At 39.9% G+C, this 19,025-nt stretch overlaps 1 protein-coding gene across 1 annotated transcript in view; it reads left to right on the forward strand.

Annotated features, from left to right (window-relative positions):
• LOC114647300 (uncharacterized) overlaps nucleotides 1-18,798 on the forward strand; it is a 45,973-nt gene extending 27,175 nt beyond the window's left edge. Inside the window, exons 6-9 of the mRNA XM_028795975.2 lie at nucleotides 456-605; nucleotides 9,581-9,621; nucleotides 10,710-10,809; nucleotides 18,585-18,798. Coding sequence (XP_028651808.2) covers nucleotides 456-605; nucleotides 9,581-9,621; nucleotides 10,710-10,809; nucleotides 18,585-18,703 — 410 coding nt within the window. The 3' untranslated portion in view covers nucleotides 18,704-18,798. The remainder of the gene's footprint in view (nucleotides 1-455; nucleotides 606-9,580; nucleotides 9,622-10,709; nucleotides 10,810-18,584) is intronic.
• Nucleotides 18,799-19,025: the final 227 nt, after the last annotated feature.

The raw sequence follows: 19,025 nt of genomic DNA on the forward strand, positions 1-19,025 counted from the left end.
ACATTATGGTCTGTTGTTATGTTTTACTTGTTTTCCTCCATTACTTATAATTCTTGTATGGTGCGCTGTCTCAATAAAGTGGGATTGCACTTATTAAGAACAAACTGAATTGACTATAGGAATAAAATAATGAAAGATTAAGCCAGCTTCTGTCTACATCTAGATGTTGGAAAAGATTTAATTATTGGGGTGATTTTTGCCTCATTACCTAGAAAGTTTGTAACAAGGTTGCTTCTTGGAAACCTGGGGTCAAGTCTGCTTGGTGGCTGAAGTACACTAACAGGCTCAATTAACCATTCTACTCCAGGCATTCCTCTTAGGCACCACACTTGTTTCTTCAGCCCCAATTGAAATGTCCATTGTTTTAGACTACCTTTAAAGTTGTCTATGTTTTTAATATGCTTGCATTATTTTCAAATCTACAAATACAGTAATATTGTTTTTTTTCCTTTCAGTTGCTTTCTCCAAATACTCATTTGCCTTAGATGCCAAGAACAATTCTTCTGCATGGAATAGCAGGACCAACAGTGGCCAAAACCTGATGAAGAGCACACCCTTTGCTGACCAGAGTGCTTTCTCCTGCCTACCAGATAAAGATGAAGAAGGTGAGGAATGTGTGTGCTGAGGGGCTGGTGGGGTTTGTTGCATAGGTAGTTTTATTGTTTGAAGTGAACTTGTCAGGTTGGTGAAGAGTTGAAATGAGGTGTGAATGCGGCCTTGTCTGCTATGGAAGATTGAATTCAGCTATCACTTTTCATTGGGTGAGCATTTAGCGGCTATGATGTGCTAGGACTTGTTATATCTGCTTGGAGTTAAACTAAGGGACATTACATGGTTCAATTTGATAGCTCAACCCTTACTGCATTTGTGCTTATCCTGATAAGAAATTCACCTTCCGCATAAAAATTCTTGGGGATACTATTCACAGCATAGTGCACATCTCTTGTACATAATGGCGGACCTGTTATGTCTGCTCAGAGTTAACTTAAGGGGCATTACATGGTTCAAGGTGGTAGCTCAGCCCTTACTACATTTGTGAGTAGTGTGACAAGAAATTCACATGTTAAAATTCCTGGTGTACATCTTAGGAACATAATGGTCATCACTGCAAGATCTGCAAAGAAGTGCTTTACAAAGAAAACAAGCAAACTTTATTGTGTACGGTGCCTTTCACTATGACTGTGGTTTGCAAAACTATTTTTACTTTATATTAATTTTTTTTGTCAGCACTGCTGCAAACCATCTCCTTTTGAATATTATTAAACCGCATTTTTCAGAATAGGTGACATTTTCAATAAATAAATTGCTGCATTTATATTACTAGGGTATTATACCGTGTTAGCCATTATAGATGTAATGAGAAGTCAAGCAACATGACACCTTTTATTGGCTAACTAAAAAGATTACAATATGCAAGCTTTCAAGGCAACTCAGGCCACTTCTTCAGGCAAGATGTTATATTATAACTGTCATGGTCATTAATATTATAATTTACTTCATAAAACAAGTATTTTATACCCATTAGCAGCTATAACAAACATTTCACCATGCAAACTTTACCATTTTTAACTGAGATTAGTATTGAAAGCGCCTTACTAACCATTTATCCATTACCTGAACAAGCTCTATCAAAGCAATCTTTGTTTTATTTGTTACCATCTTTCTAAAATGTTTGTTGTTCAAGTATCTTTATTTTATATAGCACCTTTGGCATTACACATTATTCTTTTTTCTTGCATTCTTTCTGAGTGCTTTTTGGAAGCCCTTTACAAGGTAATCATGTGGTCATATTAATCCATGTTTATTTCATACATTGCAATTCACAGAGAATACTAACATAAGATGCTTTACAGAAAAAAAATATAATATAAAGTACAATATCATTCAATGTATGATAAATTCTAGGGAAACACATTTTGGAAGCCCACAGAAGTAAAGAGGAACTGATGGTCAGTGAGAATAGACTATCAGTGTGAGATACCAACACAATAGATTGAGAATTAGCATGGTGGAAAACAAGGAGAGCCTTAGAGAATAAAGTAAAGCCAAGTACAGTAATCCCTCACTTATCGCGGGAGATAGGTTCCAAGGCCGACCGCAATAACTGAATTTCCGCGAAGTAGGGACACCATATTTATTTAAATATTTAACGTGTATTTGGACGTTTTTAAACCCTCCCTGTATTGTTTACTACCCACCCTTTACTCTATTAATAACAGGGACAACTGCTAAGCAATATGAAATTGGTAGATAAGTTTACACTTACTGTATAGCGAAGTACACGTAGCTATATATGACGTGATGATGGTGATGAATATGCTGCGCAGTAAAAATGATGACGATGAAGGTGATAATCCCCTGAATGCAGTAGCAAGAGCACGTTAATGCTGAATGAGTGAGATGAGACTTCCTGGTTAATGCAGCACTCCGTCGCTGAGCCAATCAGCAGCACACAGGAACTTAACTGCGTGCTCTGATTGGGTAGCTTCTCAGCCATCCGCCAATAGCATCTCTTGTATGAAATCAACTGGGCAAACCAACTAAGGAAGCAAATACCAGAAGTAAAAAGACCCATTGTCCGTAGAAACCCGCGAAGCAGCGAAAAATCCACATTATATATTTAGATATGCTTACATATAAAATCCGCGAAGTCGTGAATCCGCGAAAAGTGAACCGCGAAGTAGCGAGGGATTACTGTATAATACATGTAATTTCAATTAAATCTCTACATGACCACATTATAAAGCTGAGATAATCATACAACATATTGAGCTAGTAGGTGCTACAGTTGCAGTAAGTGGCGCTAATGGAGAGTAATTTGAATAGTGAGAAAAGTGCTATATAAATGTAAAGAATTACTAAATGCCAGCTTGCATGATGTTCTTTCCTTGTCTGCATTGCATTTTCTTTTAATGCTCTAACGTTTTACCCACATACCAAAGTTGTGCTTGTTATGTTCATTAACAACTCTAAATTGACCCTGTATGAGTGAATGTGTGCTTCATGAATTTGATTAATCTGGTTTGAATATTAGGTTGTGCGATTGGAGACTAAGTTGACCTCCTCAGAATGCCATTGTATCTCATGGCACATTTATGTAAGCACCCACCCTCGGCCAATGTAGAGTTAACATTTAAACTTAGGCCTTTGTCACATTAGATGACCTTTCCAGCTGTTTGTAGTCACAGCCTTCATTTACATCACCTTTGTGGGTTGCAGGCAGTCAGTGGCATGCTCCCTTGAGGCTGGTCCCTTAGTGTGACATACCCAGTGACTCACTCCAAGTAGTACACAACTCACACCAATAAAATGAAGCAGATGTGTGCATGAGAGCTGGCAACCAAAGAACGCTCACCCGAAAGTAAAATGCATAGAAGGAAGCAACAAGGAATAAGGAATGTGGATGTTTTTTGGACCTCACAAAGAGAAGAGCAATATGTCTGTCTGATGTCTCGTGTTATATGTACGGCGACAGAATAGAAAAACATTTTAAAAAGGCTGATATTGCTGGTAAACTTGACACATCTGTTAACTCTTCATACAGAGCCAACTCTGTCAGGCAGCACGCTATTGGCTGTGAGAAAAAGTGGTGAGCATGACTGTGCTGGGAGGTTGTCACACAGTCACTAAATTTAACACGCCCAGCGTTTTTCAGTCATTTAAATTGATGTGGTCCAGTGACGAGATCAGTATCAGGGACATCTCATGAATGTTTTTCTTTTTCCCTGCTTTGCTTTGGCTGCCCTTTTTTCAAGATAGCTTCACCAGGATTTTTCCAAGTAAGATATATTTTTAGGGATTTCATCATTATTTTGTTTGAGGCAGGCTTAAAGTAATAGAATTATTTATTTTGTATGAAGACTCATTTCTGTGGGGAAGCCTCAGGGGGCCACGTCCATCCAATCAGACTGTTAGGCCCATTAAGTAATAGCTTTTTAATGATGAAAAAAAATACTCTTTCATACAAAGTATTCATATGTACTTGTAGATAATGGTTTTTTGGTTGATACACACCCTTTTAGCAAGTATGATGACATATCATACCCAAGCTAATTAATCAGTGTGGACTATAGCTCAGCATTACCTTCGACAGGACGTTGTGTGGACTTCCAAAGTTACCAATGTGGACTGTTAATAAGTACAAAGCACATTGCATCAATTAAAAAGAATACATTATAGATATTAAAAAATGACAGAAGTTCCCTATCCCCCCCCCGATTAAATAACTACCTTACATTTCACCTTAAGATCCTCATACTGGCAACAGAATTCAGCTATCAAGATTTAGGAGCGGGTTGCTGAACAGAGTTAGCCTGATTAACAACAACAACATTTATTTATATAGCACATTTTCATACAAATAATGTAGCTCAAAGTGCTTTACATGATGAAGAAAGAGAAAAAAAACAAAGTAAGAATTAAAATAAGGACATCACGGTGCTCTGATTAGGTGGTGGTGGCGCAGGTTGCCACCACAGAAAACCGGAAAAAGAACAGAAGAGAGAGTAGTGGTCAGTACGGATTTTAGAGCCACCATGAATAGTAATGATAAATTAATTGAATATGCAGAGCATCAGGATTAAATTAAAATGAAGTTATGAGAAAGCCATGTTAAAGTAATGTGTTTTTAGCAGTTTTTTAAAGTGCTCCACCGTATCAGCCTGGCGAATTCCTATTGGCAGGCTATTCCAGATTTTAGGTGCATAACAGCAGAAGGCCGCCTCACCACTTCTTTTAAGTTTAGCTCTTGGAATTCTAAGCAGACACTCATTTGAAGATCTAAGGTCACAATTTGGAATATAAGATGTCAGACATTCCGATATATAAGATGGAGCGAGATTATTTAAGGCTTTGTAAACCATAAGCAGTATTTTAAAGTCAATTCTGAATGAGACAGGTAACCAGTGTAGTGACATCAAAACTGGAGAAATGTGCTCGGATTTTCTTTTCCTAGTTAGAATTCTAGCAGCTGCATTCTGCACTAGTTGCAATCGATTCATATCTTTTTTTGGGTAATCCTGAGAGGAGTGCGTTACAGTAATCTAGTCGACTGAAAACAAAGCGTGAACTAATTTCTCAGCATCTTTCAATGATATAAGAGGTCTAACTTTTGCTATATTTCTTAAGTGAAAAATGCTGTCCTAGTAATCTGATTAATATGAAATTTAAAATTCAGGTCACAGTCCACAGTTACCCCTAAATTCTTTACTTTGACTTTTAATCCTAATGCATCAAGTTTATTTCTGATAACCTCATTATATCCATTATTGCCAATCACTAAAATTTCAGTTTTCTCTTTATTTAGCTTGAGAAAATTACTACTCATCCACTCAGAAACACAAGTAAGACATTGTGTTAGTGAAACAACAGAGTCGGGGTCATCAGGTGCTATTGATAAATACAGCTGCGTGTCATCAGCATAGCTGTGGTAGCTCATGGCATGCCCCAAGATAATCTGACCTAACGGAAGCATGTAAATCGAAAAGAGCAGCGGACCCAGGATAGAGCCTTGTGGAACACAATATAAAATATCATGTGACTTTGAAGTATAATTACCACAACTAACAAAGAACTTTCTATCTGCCAGGTAGGATTCAAACCAATTTAAGACCCTGCCAGAGAGGCCCACCCACTGACTAAGGCGATTTCTAAGAATATTGTGATCAGTGATATCAAATGCGGCACTCAGATCTAAGAGGATGAGAACAGATAAACGGCCTCTGTCTGCATTTACAGTACCCACAAGTCATGTACTACTTTAACGAGTGCAGTTTCTGTACTGTGATTTGTTCTAAAACCTGACTGAAACTTATCATATATTCCAAGTTCAATCGCTGTGGATGACCTGGGTACTGACAATCCTAACCAAGTTGTACTGAACCAACACTGAGGGAGCTCTATATGGGGCTGTGTTTTGCTGCATGTGGGCGTGTGTCCCATAGCCCCCGGCGTTGTCTCTTTCACTTTATGTGCATATGTGCTGTCTGGCTTGGTGGTGGACTACTTCAATGTCAAATTATTAATATAGGCTGTAGCATTTGATTAATATTCAAAAGCCTACAACGCATTTATTGGCTGGTTTTATTATTATTTTGGTGGCCTCAGCCAAATAATAATAATACTACATTTTATTTATAGAAGGCGCCTTTCTAAGAACTCAAGGACACCAAACAAACAATAAATAAATAAAAAAACACATTATAAACAACTTAAAACATCAGAAAATATAAAAATTAAAACCAAACAAAGCCACTGTAATCATAGAGAAAAAGCCATTTTAAACAGATGGGTTTAAGTTTACATTTGAAGGTTGAAAATGATTCAGTATTTCTAAGCTCAGTAGGTAGTGAGTTCCAGAACGGCTGAATGCTCCGCTCCCCATGGTGGTTAGACGGGCGAGAGGGACAGTCAGATGGATGGAGGAAGAGGATCTAAGGATACCGGAAGGAATGGCAACATAAAGAAGGTTGGACAGATATGGAGGGGCGAGGTTATGAATGGCCTTAAATGTTAACAGCAGAATTTTAAAATGAATTCGAAACTTAATCGGAAGCCAATGAAGCTGCTGCAAGACCTGAATAATATGGTGAATAGACGGGGTTCAAGTAATGATGCACGCTGAAGAATTCTGGACTAGCTGAAGATTATGGAGAGATTTATTATTTGCGATTAATATTACGTAGGTGGAATTAAGCAGACTGGGTGATGTTATTAATATGAAATTGGAAAAATAGAGTACTGTCGAGGATGACACCCAGACTCTTGACCTGAGGTGATGGAAAAACAAAGGAGTTATCAATAGCAAGTGAAAGATTATTGGCTTTGGATAATGATGATTTTGAGCCAATGAGGAGAACCTCAGTTTTGTCACTGTTTAATTTAAGAAAATTTGAAGAAAACCGGGATTTAATTTCAGCAATGCAGTGGTGGAAAAGAAGAGGTGGGTTTACTAGCAAGGTAGAGCTGGGTGTCATCAGCATAGCAGTGGAAATGAATGTTATATTTACAAAAGATATTGCCAAGGGGAAGAAGGTAAATAATAAAAAGAAGATGCCCCAGGACAGAGCCCACCTGAAGTAACAGCGGTGGGTTGGGATGTCAAAGTTTTAAGCTGAATGAACTGAGTGCGGTCTGAGAGGTACTGTTCTTTGGCCAAGTCTGTTGTATGGAGTCTGAGCAAGAGATTTGCTCTGTTGATGACGGTATGTCTCCTGCTCAGAGTGACACAGATTTCCATATCTGCCATTGCTGTATTGTGAAATCAATGCTTGGTTAAAATTGTGCAGTAGGATTCACTTTATTTAAAATTAGAAATTCATACAGACACAGAAATGCAAAGGCCCACCTTAAGATTTGGCCAGAGCAATGGGTCTGCTTGTTTGTAGCATTTGGTGCTTGTTCTCTACAGACGTTATAGAGATTTCATGATATAAATAGTAGTTAAGAGTGAATTCCTGTTCTTGGCATTTTGATCTTGTGTTTCATCTTTGGATTCAGTTTTGGTTATCTTTTTATTGTTTATTTTGTTAAGTTCTTCATTTCTTGTTTGTTAATCCTTTCATTACTTTTTTGAATAATTTTCTTTAGTGCCTGTTTATTTCTGTTGTGTTTCCTAATTATTATACTTTTTAATTAAATATAAACTAATTGGTGTTGGTTTTATTAAAATTAAGTAAACATGAATAGGTCTTGTGTAGTTTTTTAGGACATACACAATCTTTTGACTTCACCCAATTGAGTCATAGCACCCAGAAAAAACCATACACATACCTGGCAGGGCTATAAAACAAACTGGCACCTTGGGAAGGCAGCAGCACTGACCACTGCGCCACCATGTACTGTATGAGTAAAATATAAATGTGTTAAATGAATGCCAAACCGTGGTTATCCAGAAATCTGTTGAATGTTCCTGTAGATTTGCTCTGTGCTTTGTAACTGCAGATGCAAGTGACTGACATGGTAGGTCAGATTGTTTTAAAAATGCCACAGCACAGAATAACGTTTTGTCCTCTTAATTCTGCTGGAATGCCCCTGTGATTGTTATGATGTTCATCAGTAAAAACACAGGGATTTTCTTGAGCAAGGTGGGGGATCTCTCCTGACATTTCCCCAGGTTCAGCCATGTGACCTATATCTATAGCTACAATCCACTGTGCTCGGTATTTCCCTTACTCAGTGAAGGGCTTTTTACAGAGAGTTTCTTGAGAGTGATTCATTTCAAAATGAAATTGTCAGGTCATTAGTTGTGGCAAACGTGACTGATGCAGTGATGGTGGCCATCGGATGCTGCAAAGTCCTTTAATGAGATTCAGGCTGTAGTATTTTTCGTGTCCTTTGCTTATTTAGATTGATACTGTACATAGTGATGCTGCAGATCGTTCTCTTTCATTCCACCGATTACCTACAAGTAGGCCATGCAGAGTGACTTACTGTTAAAAAAAATTTTATATATATTTTCCATCCTTCCTGGAAAACTAATTTTTCTTAGTTAATTTTTAACTTTGCCTTATTTGTCTGTTGTTGGAAGTTTGTTTCCTAAATGCAGTTAGACAGCAAAATTTTTGGAATGTTGTGAATGGCAGATGAAAACCAAGGGGATTACCTGCTGCCAGTCCTTAACTTAACACGTACAGTAAGGTTTAGGCACAGAGTGCATGATGGCATGGCTGCCCTCTATTGGCAGAGTAAGTACACTCCGCTCTACTGGCGGAGTGGTGTCTCTGAGGCTAGGGATCTGTGATGGCAATCGGAAGGTTGCCGGTTCGAATCCTGTAAACTCCAAAAGTGACTCTACTCCGTTGGGCCCTTGAGCAAGACCCTTAACCATAAATTGCTCCGTCCTGGGTAAGACGTTGAATCTGCATCCAGCCCAGCATGTAGGCACTCCAGCCACCATAAAAAACCTCACACTGGTTCCAGTCCATCTGAACTAGTGTGGTGCTGAGGTGTCACCCGTTGCATGGCTGCAATTGGGTCCTAACCTGGGGTCCTGAGTTGGTTTGTCATCTGGTGGGTGCGGCAATGCACTGTACCAGCGTGTGCTCCTAACCTCTCTCTTTATTGGCCATTTACCCAACATTCTCATTCTACCCTACCCTGATATCCAGTTGCCAGCTGGGAAACCATTCACAATAAATATATAAAGAACACATATTAAATGTAATATACTCAAGCCTGTTTAGTCCAGTTCAGTCTCGTTCAGAATTGTTAGTTAAACTAGTACACATGTCTTTTGGATATGAGAGGAAAATCGGGAACATGGATCAAAGTCCTTGGGAGACACCCTTTGAGAATATACAAACTCCACATAGTTGTTGTCCAGATTGTGGATAGCAGGATTTGTCTGGCAATGGCACTTACATTATACCATCATGCCACCTAAGTGCATGTAGTGCGTGAGTGTGAGCTTCAAAGGACTGATGCCACATGAAGAACTGTTTATTTGCCTATTGCTCAATACTTCCAGGTCAGACTGTGGCTCTTGTGACCCTAAAACTAGATTAATCAGGTTAGATAAGGAATTGATGTATATAGAAAATATAACTATTCTTTCCTTGTTTCTTTTTTTCTAACAAAACAGACATCACTAATCGGGATGAACACGCTCAAGCCATTTTGCAGGTAAGCATTTTATGTATTCCACGTGTGGGAATATCATGTCACCATTAAGAGGGGATTAAAATGCAGCCAAATATGACGTAAAGTGTCTTTTCAGAGCAGTCTGCCCTATCTCACTTAATGTCAACTTTCCAAAATGGGCCATTAAGTGACTAAAGTAAGGCATAGCAGTTAGTGAATCAGCACTGGCAAGAACAAAAATAAAATTTAAATAAAATAATAAGAGTGTTGTGCTTTTCCACAGTTTACCATCTTGTGAATTTCTTTATGTAGTCGGGGATGTCCTGGAGCCAGATCAGTGTTGGTAGTGTTGCCTGCTTTTTTGTAGGACAGTCCACAAGACTCCTAACTGTGATTATCCTATTGCAGTGCAATATCAAGGAATAAAAATTACTAAGTGCCTGCAGGTCAGATTAGCTCTAGCGTACAGAAAGTCTGTGTGAAACCTTAGAGATGTTACATCCTCTGTTCTGGTGGCTATTACTTTCCAGCAGGGGACAGTTAATGTGTCTGCAGCAGGTTGCTCTCCATGTGGATTTTAGTCAGAATAAGCTAAAAAAAAATCAGAAAGTGGACCAACCACCATTGAAGTAAAAAATAAGAAAAATGTGGAGAGAAGAGCAACTAATTGCATCCAAGGATTAAAGAGCATGGCTTACTCTGACAGGATAAGGGAATTAAACTTCTTTAGTTTCAAGCAAGAGAAGACTGTATGAGGACCTAAAGCAGGTCTTCAAAATTATCCGAAAAATCAATAAAGTGATTCAGCAGAATTCTTTCTGTCATATTTCAGTCAAACAGTGAATCAGTGTACTCAATGGAACCCAAGGAAATTAAAGGGAATGGCATTTAAGACTGAAACCAGCAGAGATTTCTTTACATAAGAAGTAGTAAGGATCTGGGGCAATCATTTAGCGAAAGAGAAACCTTTGTAAAGTATATGGATGAGATATAGTGACAGCTTAAATACTACTGAACCAAACGTAATGGGCTGATTCATATTGTTTTATTTGTTAAGCTTCTTGCATTCTTATGAGATGAAGAAGTTATTTTGCACCAGTAATACCTAAAAATACTTGTCTTTGTTACAGATAGTAGATCACCTGTCTGGTGTGGACCACTGGAATGAATCATATGGCAGCCATAAGATGTCCAGGTCCTGTGTGTCTGCTCCATGGATACATCTCTACAGTAAGTGGTCTAACATGGACATTAAGATTTTGAAACAAATAGTGCATTGCTGACTGTTAGAACATGGCTGCTATTTGTGACTGGCTTTGCTTTGATGAGGGGTCTATTTCAGCAGTTGCTTATCTTTACTCCTCCAACTCCATGTGTTTTCATCTGTGATATGTAAAACTGAAACACCTGCACAGCTGTAGCTAAAAGCCATGTTGCCTACACACGTGCCTTTTGGTAAGATATTTCTTTATCTTCAAGGCCACTATCTTATCCATGAAGTGCTTCCATAATGATCAGGCTAGTTATGAAAGATCTTCTTATCAGTTTCATTAATAATCTGTTGATTGATCTTTCCTTTATGTGGCATCCTTTTAAGTGACTAACTGACCAGCTTCTTCTCAAGTCCTGTACCAACTAACTAATTGACTTTCATGTTCCATAATAACTGCCTAGTTGACATACTGTGTGGTTCCTGTTTGACTCCATATTGATGACTGCATAATCTCTCAATACAGAGCGACTAGTTAGCAGTATTTTGAGCAGGGCCGTGGAGTCGGTAGATAAATCCTTCAACTCCAACTCCTTAGTTTCTGGTATTTCTGACTCCGACTCCCCGACTCTGAGTCCTCTGTATTTAATATGCTAATATATTTTCCATGTTGATTGAAGGAAGGCAATATACATGTCATTTAACCAACTGGCTAGGAAGCTGACTCTCTACCATATTGGCCAGTTTAAAGAAAAGACAAGAACCCCTGAACACACATCAGGCCATAGCACACACCTACACCTACATCATTACACTTGTTTTCCTTCAAATGAAATTGTTAAACACAATATATCTGAAATAAAATGAAAACACTTTTTGTAATGTATCATAATCCAGATTACAATATGTGAATTTCAAGTTGTATAATAGCTCAGCTGAACTTCACACTAGTAGTAACATAACTATGCACTGGGGTTTGTTCTTACATCAGAGAAGTACTTAATTATGACTGTTGTTTGTGAAATGGGACATTTGACCTTGGCTGTATTTGTTTTTCATTACAATTTAAATTTATTAGGAATCGGAGTCGGTACATTTTTGCCGACTCCGACCCTGACTCCAGGTACCCAAAATTGTCTCCGACTCCTCGACTACGACTCCACAGCCCTGATTTTCAGTGGTCTACTCTTATTATTTTTTATGTCACTAACTCCTTAATTCCAAGGAAAAAAATAAGACCAGTAGTCAGTACTTACAATTGTTTCAATAGTTTTTATGCCATTTTAGCACTTTTGATTTGGATGAATTGCTCATGATCGTACAATGAGTTGCAGGTGAGAAATAAACTGACAGCCTTTTTGTTCAAAGCTAAAGAGTCAGGTGGCACACTATACTGCCTACTACTGCTCTGGATTAGATAAAGTACTTTTTATCGTAAAGTATTTTAAAACATTCCTGTTTATAGTGGTGCCCAAGAGTGTTGCATGTTGGTCAGACATTCAAGTAAGAAGTTTACTGTATTCTGTATGCATGACAATACTGTTACTACTACTAATATACAAATGCTAAATCAGTGCACCTGCTGATTGTGTGGATTCAGCCAGCTGATGCAGTCATTTATTTTACATACCTCACAAGAATTCCCATCTCAAATGCTAGCTGTCAATACTGCTGGAACAGACAACACCCATGAAACCCTTTACTAGAGAACTTGCGCTTGAGGAATGAATAAATGAAACAGTCCTCTTTTATTTTAAATAGTGCCTTCTCTAAATAACAACTTCATACTGCAATGTCTTCTGGCCCTACACTGATGGATCTGCTGACAGTCGTGCTTCATATGCTTCACTCACTAGCTAATATGTTGGCTCTGTTCGGATTGACCAACTGATGTATGGAGGAATGGGCTGGGATCAAAAATTGTCTATGTCTGTCTAGATGGTCCACCACAAATGGCTAGATACCAACTATTCTTGTGCCCCCATTCAGTGCATATACACATAACATTGCTTATTGATTTGTAAGTAAACTGCTATAGTGTGCTGTTTGACATAAAAGCACAGGCTATGCAGTTGCTGCAGTGTATCCCACCCATCTGTCTTATGCTCTTGCAGCTCTACTGTCCTAATGTATCTCATCAAGCTGCTTTGCAGATGCTGTACTTCGCTGATCCTTGACAAAACTTAAGAGATATATACACATTTAGTTGTCAGTCCTTGGCAAACCTTAAGACATATGTACAAATTTAGTTGTCAGTCCTAAGATTCTTTTGACTCTAGCTAATGTTGATTCCATTCCACATACTGTACTTGAAAGTTGGTGTCCTTGTATAGTATGGACAGGTCTCATCATTTTACTGCTACCTATAGCCCTGTTATTGATTGTAGCGGTTCTCTAGTATCTAAGCCAGAAGTTATGTGTGTTTAGGGGTTTGTTGTTTTATTATTTACTAGCTGTCCTCCCGTGTAGTAGTGAAACAGGACAAACTTTAAAAATCAATAAACAAACAGGTGTCACTGGCTAAGTGGAGGCAAGGTATGCTCCAAAACGTGGCCAGAGGTAGACCGATTTGTACGGAGGCTGGTGAGGAGAGCCCTGCCCAGCTCCCCACTCCAAACGTCACGCTTCCCCCTCCCTTTGGACTGCAGCCTCTGTCTCTGATTAGCGCAAATAAATCACTCCAGTAAGCAAACTATGATACTAAGTGCAATGACAGAAGTTGCAAAATCAACTGGAATGTTCAAGCAAATTATAGAAAAAAATCCATCTAAATCCGTTGAGTAGTTCTCTCGTGAGAAGTGGGCAGACAGACAGACAGACGTTGGATTTTATATATAGAGAGAGATGCATATTTCTCTTTCTCTGTCTCTCGAGCGTCTGTAAAGTTCTAATTTCCCCTTGGGGACAAATCTAATCCTATCTATCTATCTATCTATCTATCTATCTATCTATCTATCTATCTATCTATCTATCTATCTATCTATCTATCTATCTATCTATCATATAGTGCCTTTAATCTATCTATCTATCTATCTATCTATCTATCTATCTATCTATCTATCTATCTATCTATCTCTGTTCCCTCTACTGTAATGTAGGATAGAGGGAGAGAAAGTGGAAGAAGCATTTGTAGTAGCATCATCTTGTTTAACACCAAATATTAGCACTATTTTTCTAAACATTAATTTAAAGGTCCCATTAATTTGATTGTTCTGATGAACTGTCATTTATGTGCCATCTATACTGTATGTAGTCATAGTAATCAGGCTGCTGAGCTCAATTATAAATCACTAGTTTTCTTAAGCCTGTGTTACATTATGCAACTTCTAGTCGTGGGGTATGTCAGATATGACATCAGTGGTTGCTGATCTTGTGACTGGACTTTGTCAGTTTACATGACTGAAAATTGCTGTCCATGTCTAATTTGCTAACTGAGCACTTACCTTCCAGGGTGGTCACGATCACTTCTTTTTCTCACAGCCAGTAATATGCTGCCTGATGGAGCTGGTGGTGTATGAAAAGTTAACAGCAAAGTGAGTTCAGCTGCAATCTTGCCTTTTTTTTCTTTTTTTCCATATTGTCATAGAATGTAAAACATGAGACATCAGACAGACGAGCTTCTCTTCTGTTTGTGAGGTTCAGAACACCCACATTCTTTATTCTTCATCGCTACATTGTATGCATTGTACTTGTGAATGAGCATACAGTACTTTGGTTGTCAGCTCTCGTACATACAGAGCTAACCCTGCGACTAAAGACAAGACAAAATCAAACCTCTTTGATTGGTTAGAGCAGCGTTTCTCAACCTTTTAAGTATTTGCGACCCGAGTTTTCATAACAGTTTTAATCGCGCCCCCCTAACATTTTTTTGAAACCCTAATAAAATTTATTCCTATATTTTTTGCTGCCAATACAGCGCTACAAGTTTAAAATTTTCCTACAAGTAGCGAAATCACGCCACATATGGCAACATTCGTGCCCCCTTTTTTGTTAATTCTAGGGGGCGCACCCCACAGTTTGAGAACTGCTGGGTTAGAGGAAGTCACGACTAGCTGCAGAGAGTTGCTGGGCATGTCCCATTACATGACTGACATCATGGGAGTGCACCACCAACTGCCTCTGGCTTGCTAAGATTATGTAAGTGAAGGTTACGACTGAAATCCACTTGACCAGTCACACAGTTGCTGCCTTTTCTTGGGGTGACTTGTATCATCTTTGTCTTAGTTGTCAGCCTCTCCAACTTTCCATTTTTCAAAGACATTTTCTACATCTTTCTTCTGTGCCTCATGCTTTCCTCTTCTTTGCTCTAGTTAAATGGTTATGTTGTAGCTGTGGGGAACACCCTGGGAACTAATAGAACCATGTGATTGGACAAGAACACTGAGGATGCATTGTGTGCCAATCACATCACACCTTTCTTGCTTGCTCTGTCGGCCCCACAGACCATCCACAGAGAGGAGCCCTACAAGTGAATGTCCTGATAGTCCTGGATGCAAGGTTTAGAATCTATAGCCAGCTGATAAGCCACTCTCCCAAATGCCACACTACTGGTATATAAGCATTGTGAAGTGTGTCCAGTAGGGTGCAATTACCTCCACGAATGGAGTAGGTTCACTGTTGGGAAGTATGCTTGTGGAAGGGTAATACCACTTACAGTACTACATAAAAGCCAACAAAATAACAACAAGAAACAATCAAAATAATTTTATTTTCCACTTCTAGTGAATAATCATTCACTATACAATCCTTGTCAGGCTATGCAAGGAAAACCCCATTGGAATTGAGCAGGATTGCTGCAGTTGCAACAGTAAGGCTGTTCCCTCTATCTCTCTGTAAGCTGAGGTGCTCTCAGTGCTCCTGTTGTTGTGTTCTCCGTGTGCTATCAGAGTGTGCAGATGTCTCTTACTGAAGGCCACAATTCAGTGGATGGGGTGCTCCAGTATGTCTGAGTTGCAGTAGATGTGCAGTATTTAAATGTCATGGTGTGGTAATGCTTTTTAGAACTATAAGAAACTGTTGCTTTGGTACAATATAGCAATCAGTGTTTATTTACGGGCTCTGCCGACTTTTGCTAGAAAGCTCTAGAAATAAAGAAAATTCTTGGCATTTCTTCTAGCAGAGTCCAAGAAATACTTTTCTTACAGACCAGTCAGTCTTTTTCTAACCCGCTTAGTCCTGAACAGGGTCATGGGGGTCTGCTGTGGCCTATCCCAGCTAGCATAGGGCGCAAGGCAGGAACAAATACTGGACAGAGCGCCAGTCCATCACAGGGCACACATACACCCACACACAGGACAGGTCAGGTCAGGTTGGGGAGCCTGCACTGGTATAGCGTGTTGCCGCACCCACCACATGACAAAACATCTCCGGATCCTAGTTGGCAACCCCCCAGGCAGACATGCGGTCCAGTCCCACCCCCCAGAAAAGACCCTATATCTGCTGCAGCCAGGTGTTACGTGGGCGTCCCCTTGGCCTGGTCCAGCCACTCGGGTCTTGAACAATGAGGATCCTATGAGCTGGATCACCCTCAGGGATTTGTGCCACATGGCCATAGTGCTGTAACTGACGCACCCTCACAATGCAGCTAATGTGCCACTTTCATGACTCCGTGAGCAACCACTCATTCGACACAAAGTCAAACCAACGGTACCCAAGGATTCTCCATAGAAACACAGTACCAAAAGAGTCCAGTCTTTATCTCTTGCTTTATAGTTGCAAGATATGGGTACTATCGAGTGATCTGAGATGAAGTCCCAGGACTCTAAAGACTTGGACCTTCGTCCTTTTGCATAGATATCGGGAGCGCCACACACCCCTTTCCAGCGACCTCATGACCACCCATGCTCTCCCAATCCATCTACTGACTTCATAGGAAGAATCACCAGAGACATGAATGTCACTGCCGAGGTAAGTAAACCTCTCGACGAGGTCGACACTCTCTCCTCAAACAGACACACTGCTGATGGCTGTGCCCAAGAGGTCATTAAAGGCCTGGATGTTGGTTTTTATCAGGAAACTCACAAGCCCAGACACTCAGACTCCTCACTCAGCCCCAACCAGAGCCTCCCGTGTAGATCACAGCATCATCGGCAAAGTCAAGATCAGTGAATCTTTCTTCGCCAACAGATGCCCCACAGCTGCTGGACCCCTCAACCTTACCCAACACCCAGTCCATGAAAGCATTGAAGAGAGTAGAAACAAGAACACAGCCCTGCTGAACCCCAGAATCATCTAGGAAAAACACACAGGTTCTACCCACACACACTAGGGGCACTATACTGTCACCAATTCACCTAACCAGCATGTCTTTGGACTATGGGAAGAACCCGGTGAACCAGAGGAAACCCACACAGACACGGATGGAACATGCAAACTCCATGCAGGCAGAAGCCAGGAAGTGAGCCCTGGTCTCCTTACTGTGTGGCAGGTCGCTATCACTGTGCTACCCTGTAACCAGGTCATGTACACGAGTGCAAAGCTTATTGAATAGGCAGACCTCAGTGATGTAGTGCTTGAATGAACTTTGTTGCTGCCTGAATGGAGCCTGCACATTGGTCTCTTACTGTAGTATGGCTTCACTATTAATACAAAGTATATATGGATGATCAGTGTGCTTTTTAAAGTTAAGCCTGATAGGGGGTTCTATATAACATAAGCAGTAATTAATATAGTACTAATACATCTCCAAAATTAATATTAGGCATTTGTCACTATAATACTGATGTATTAACTATTCAGGCCACTTGCACATGATAGCCAGCCAGTTTGGAGTATGTGGATCAGCTTTTCAGCAGGTTGGGAGCTTCTTGGTCATTAAGCTTAAAGCCCTTCTTTGTTATTCAGTGCATGGCTTGTGCTTCAGGTGGTTAGTGTCCACTGGACCCAGTAAATGAAAAGGCCAGACATTTTGTGCAATAATGTACTGTATATCAACAGATCAGTCATTATAATTGTTGATTTATTTGATGGTCAGCAAGTACAGAACTTGCCGTTTTTATTGGTTAGTCACTTCTTGTATATTAGTATTAGTTGCAGAGTCAATAAGGTCAGTAAGTAAAGAACCAGGACGTCATGTTGAACATTCAGGGCAGAGGGCTAACATCAGTTGTCCAACTTTAATATGGAGGTGGGAAATGAACTGGTCACTCACTATCTTGACTGAACAGTACAATTCTTTTTTTTTTTTTTGACTGACCAGCTGATGCTCCAAGTCCACAATAATTGACCAGCATTAACACAGGGCCTTTCTATTAATCTGGTTCCAGTCAGCCAGTGCATTGACTCGGACTCTGTCCCGTTTTGGTGGACTTGTTTAGCTGTGTCACTGCGTGAGCTCTGATTTTGTCAAACAGAGTGCACCATCTACATAGTTGGAAAAATTCCAGTGAAGACAACTTGAATTCACATTCTGCAGGGTGGGAACAACAAGATTCTTTAGTGATAAGCAGGCAGTTCTTGTGAACTGCAGGCTCGGGGCTGTGCTCACACCCAAGATTTCTTCAAGGTCCTGGACTACTGCCCAGTAATGCTTGCTGGAGTGCTATGCGAGATGGAATGTAAGATGCAGCTTGAAGCCGCTGCTTGTTTTCCGGAATTTCTCATCTTTCTGAGTGGGGAAGCGGAGCTGTTCCTGGATTGAGACACGGTCGCCAAGCCAAAGAAATGCAATTCTTGCAAAAGATACCTTCATAAACTCTTCTTAGAGCAGTCGGTAATCTTGCCTGCCTCAGCGGGTTCATTTGAACCGTGACTAACTTTGGCTTTTTTTGTTGTTTTTTTTTTCTTCTCTGCACAGATGAAGGGCTTGAGCACAATGAACACCCACCCTTTGTAGACCACAGCTTGGAAAATGAGCAGCAAGGACCCGTCTTTTCTGATTTTATATGTTCACATTTAACCATGATCCCCAGCTAGTGAGGGGGATGCCAGGAACTGATGGACAGAGCATCAGTCAGCAGTTACATGAAACTGGGACAATAGTGAAGGTGCTCTTACTGGTCTAGGAAGAAGGACTAGGCCATTTCACCAGGTACCACTGAAGTACCACAGTGCAAGTGTCACTTGCAACATCAGCAGAGTAAAGTGAAGTGTGTCGATTCAAGGGACCAGTGCCTGCAGAGAAAAGAAAGACAGCAGATGCCTTCACCTGCTTTGTTATATTGTTACTTTATCTGCAACATTATTTTCTGATATAAAAAAGTTTTTGTTAAAAGCATATGTGGAGTATATTCATCTC

This window comes from Erpetoichthys calabaricus, chromosome 2 (assembly GCF_900747795.2).
Source record: "Erpetoichthys calabaricus chromosome 2, fErpCal1.3, whole genome shotgun sequence".
In the NCBI taxonomy this organism is placed as follows: Eukaryota; Metazoa; Chordata; class Cladistia; order Polypteriformes; family Polypteridae; genus Erpetoichthys; species Erpetoichthys calabaricus.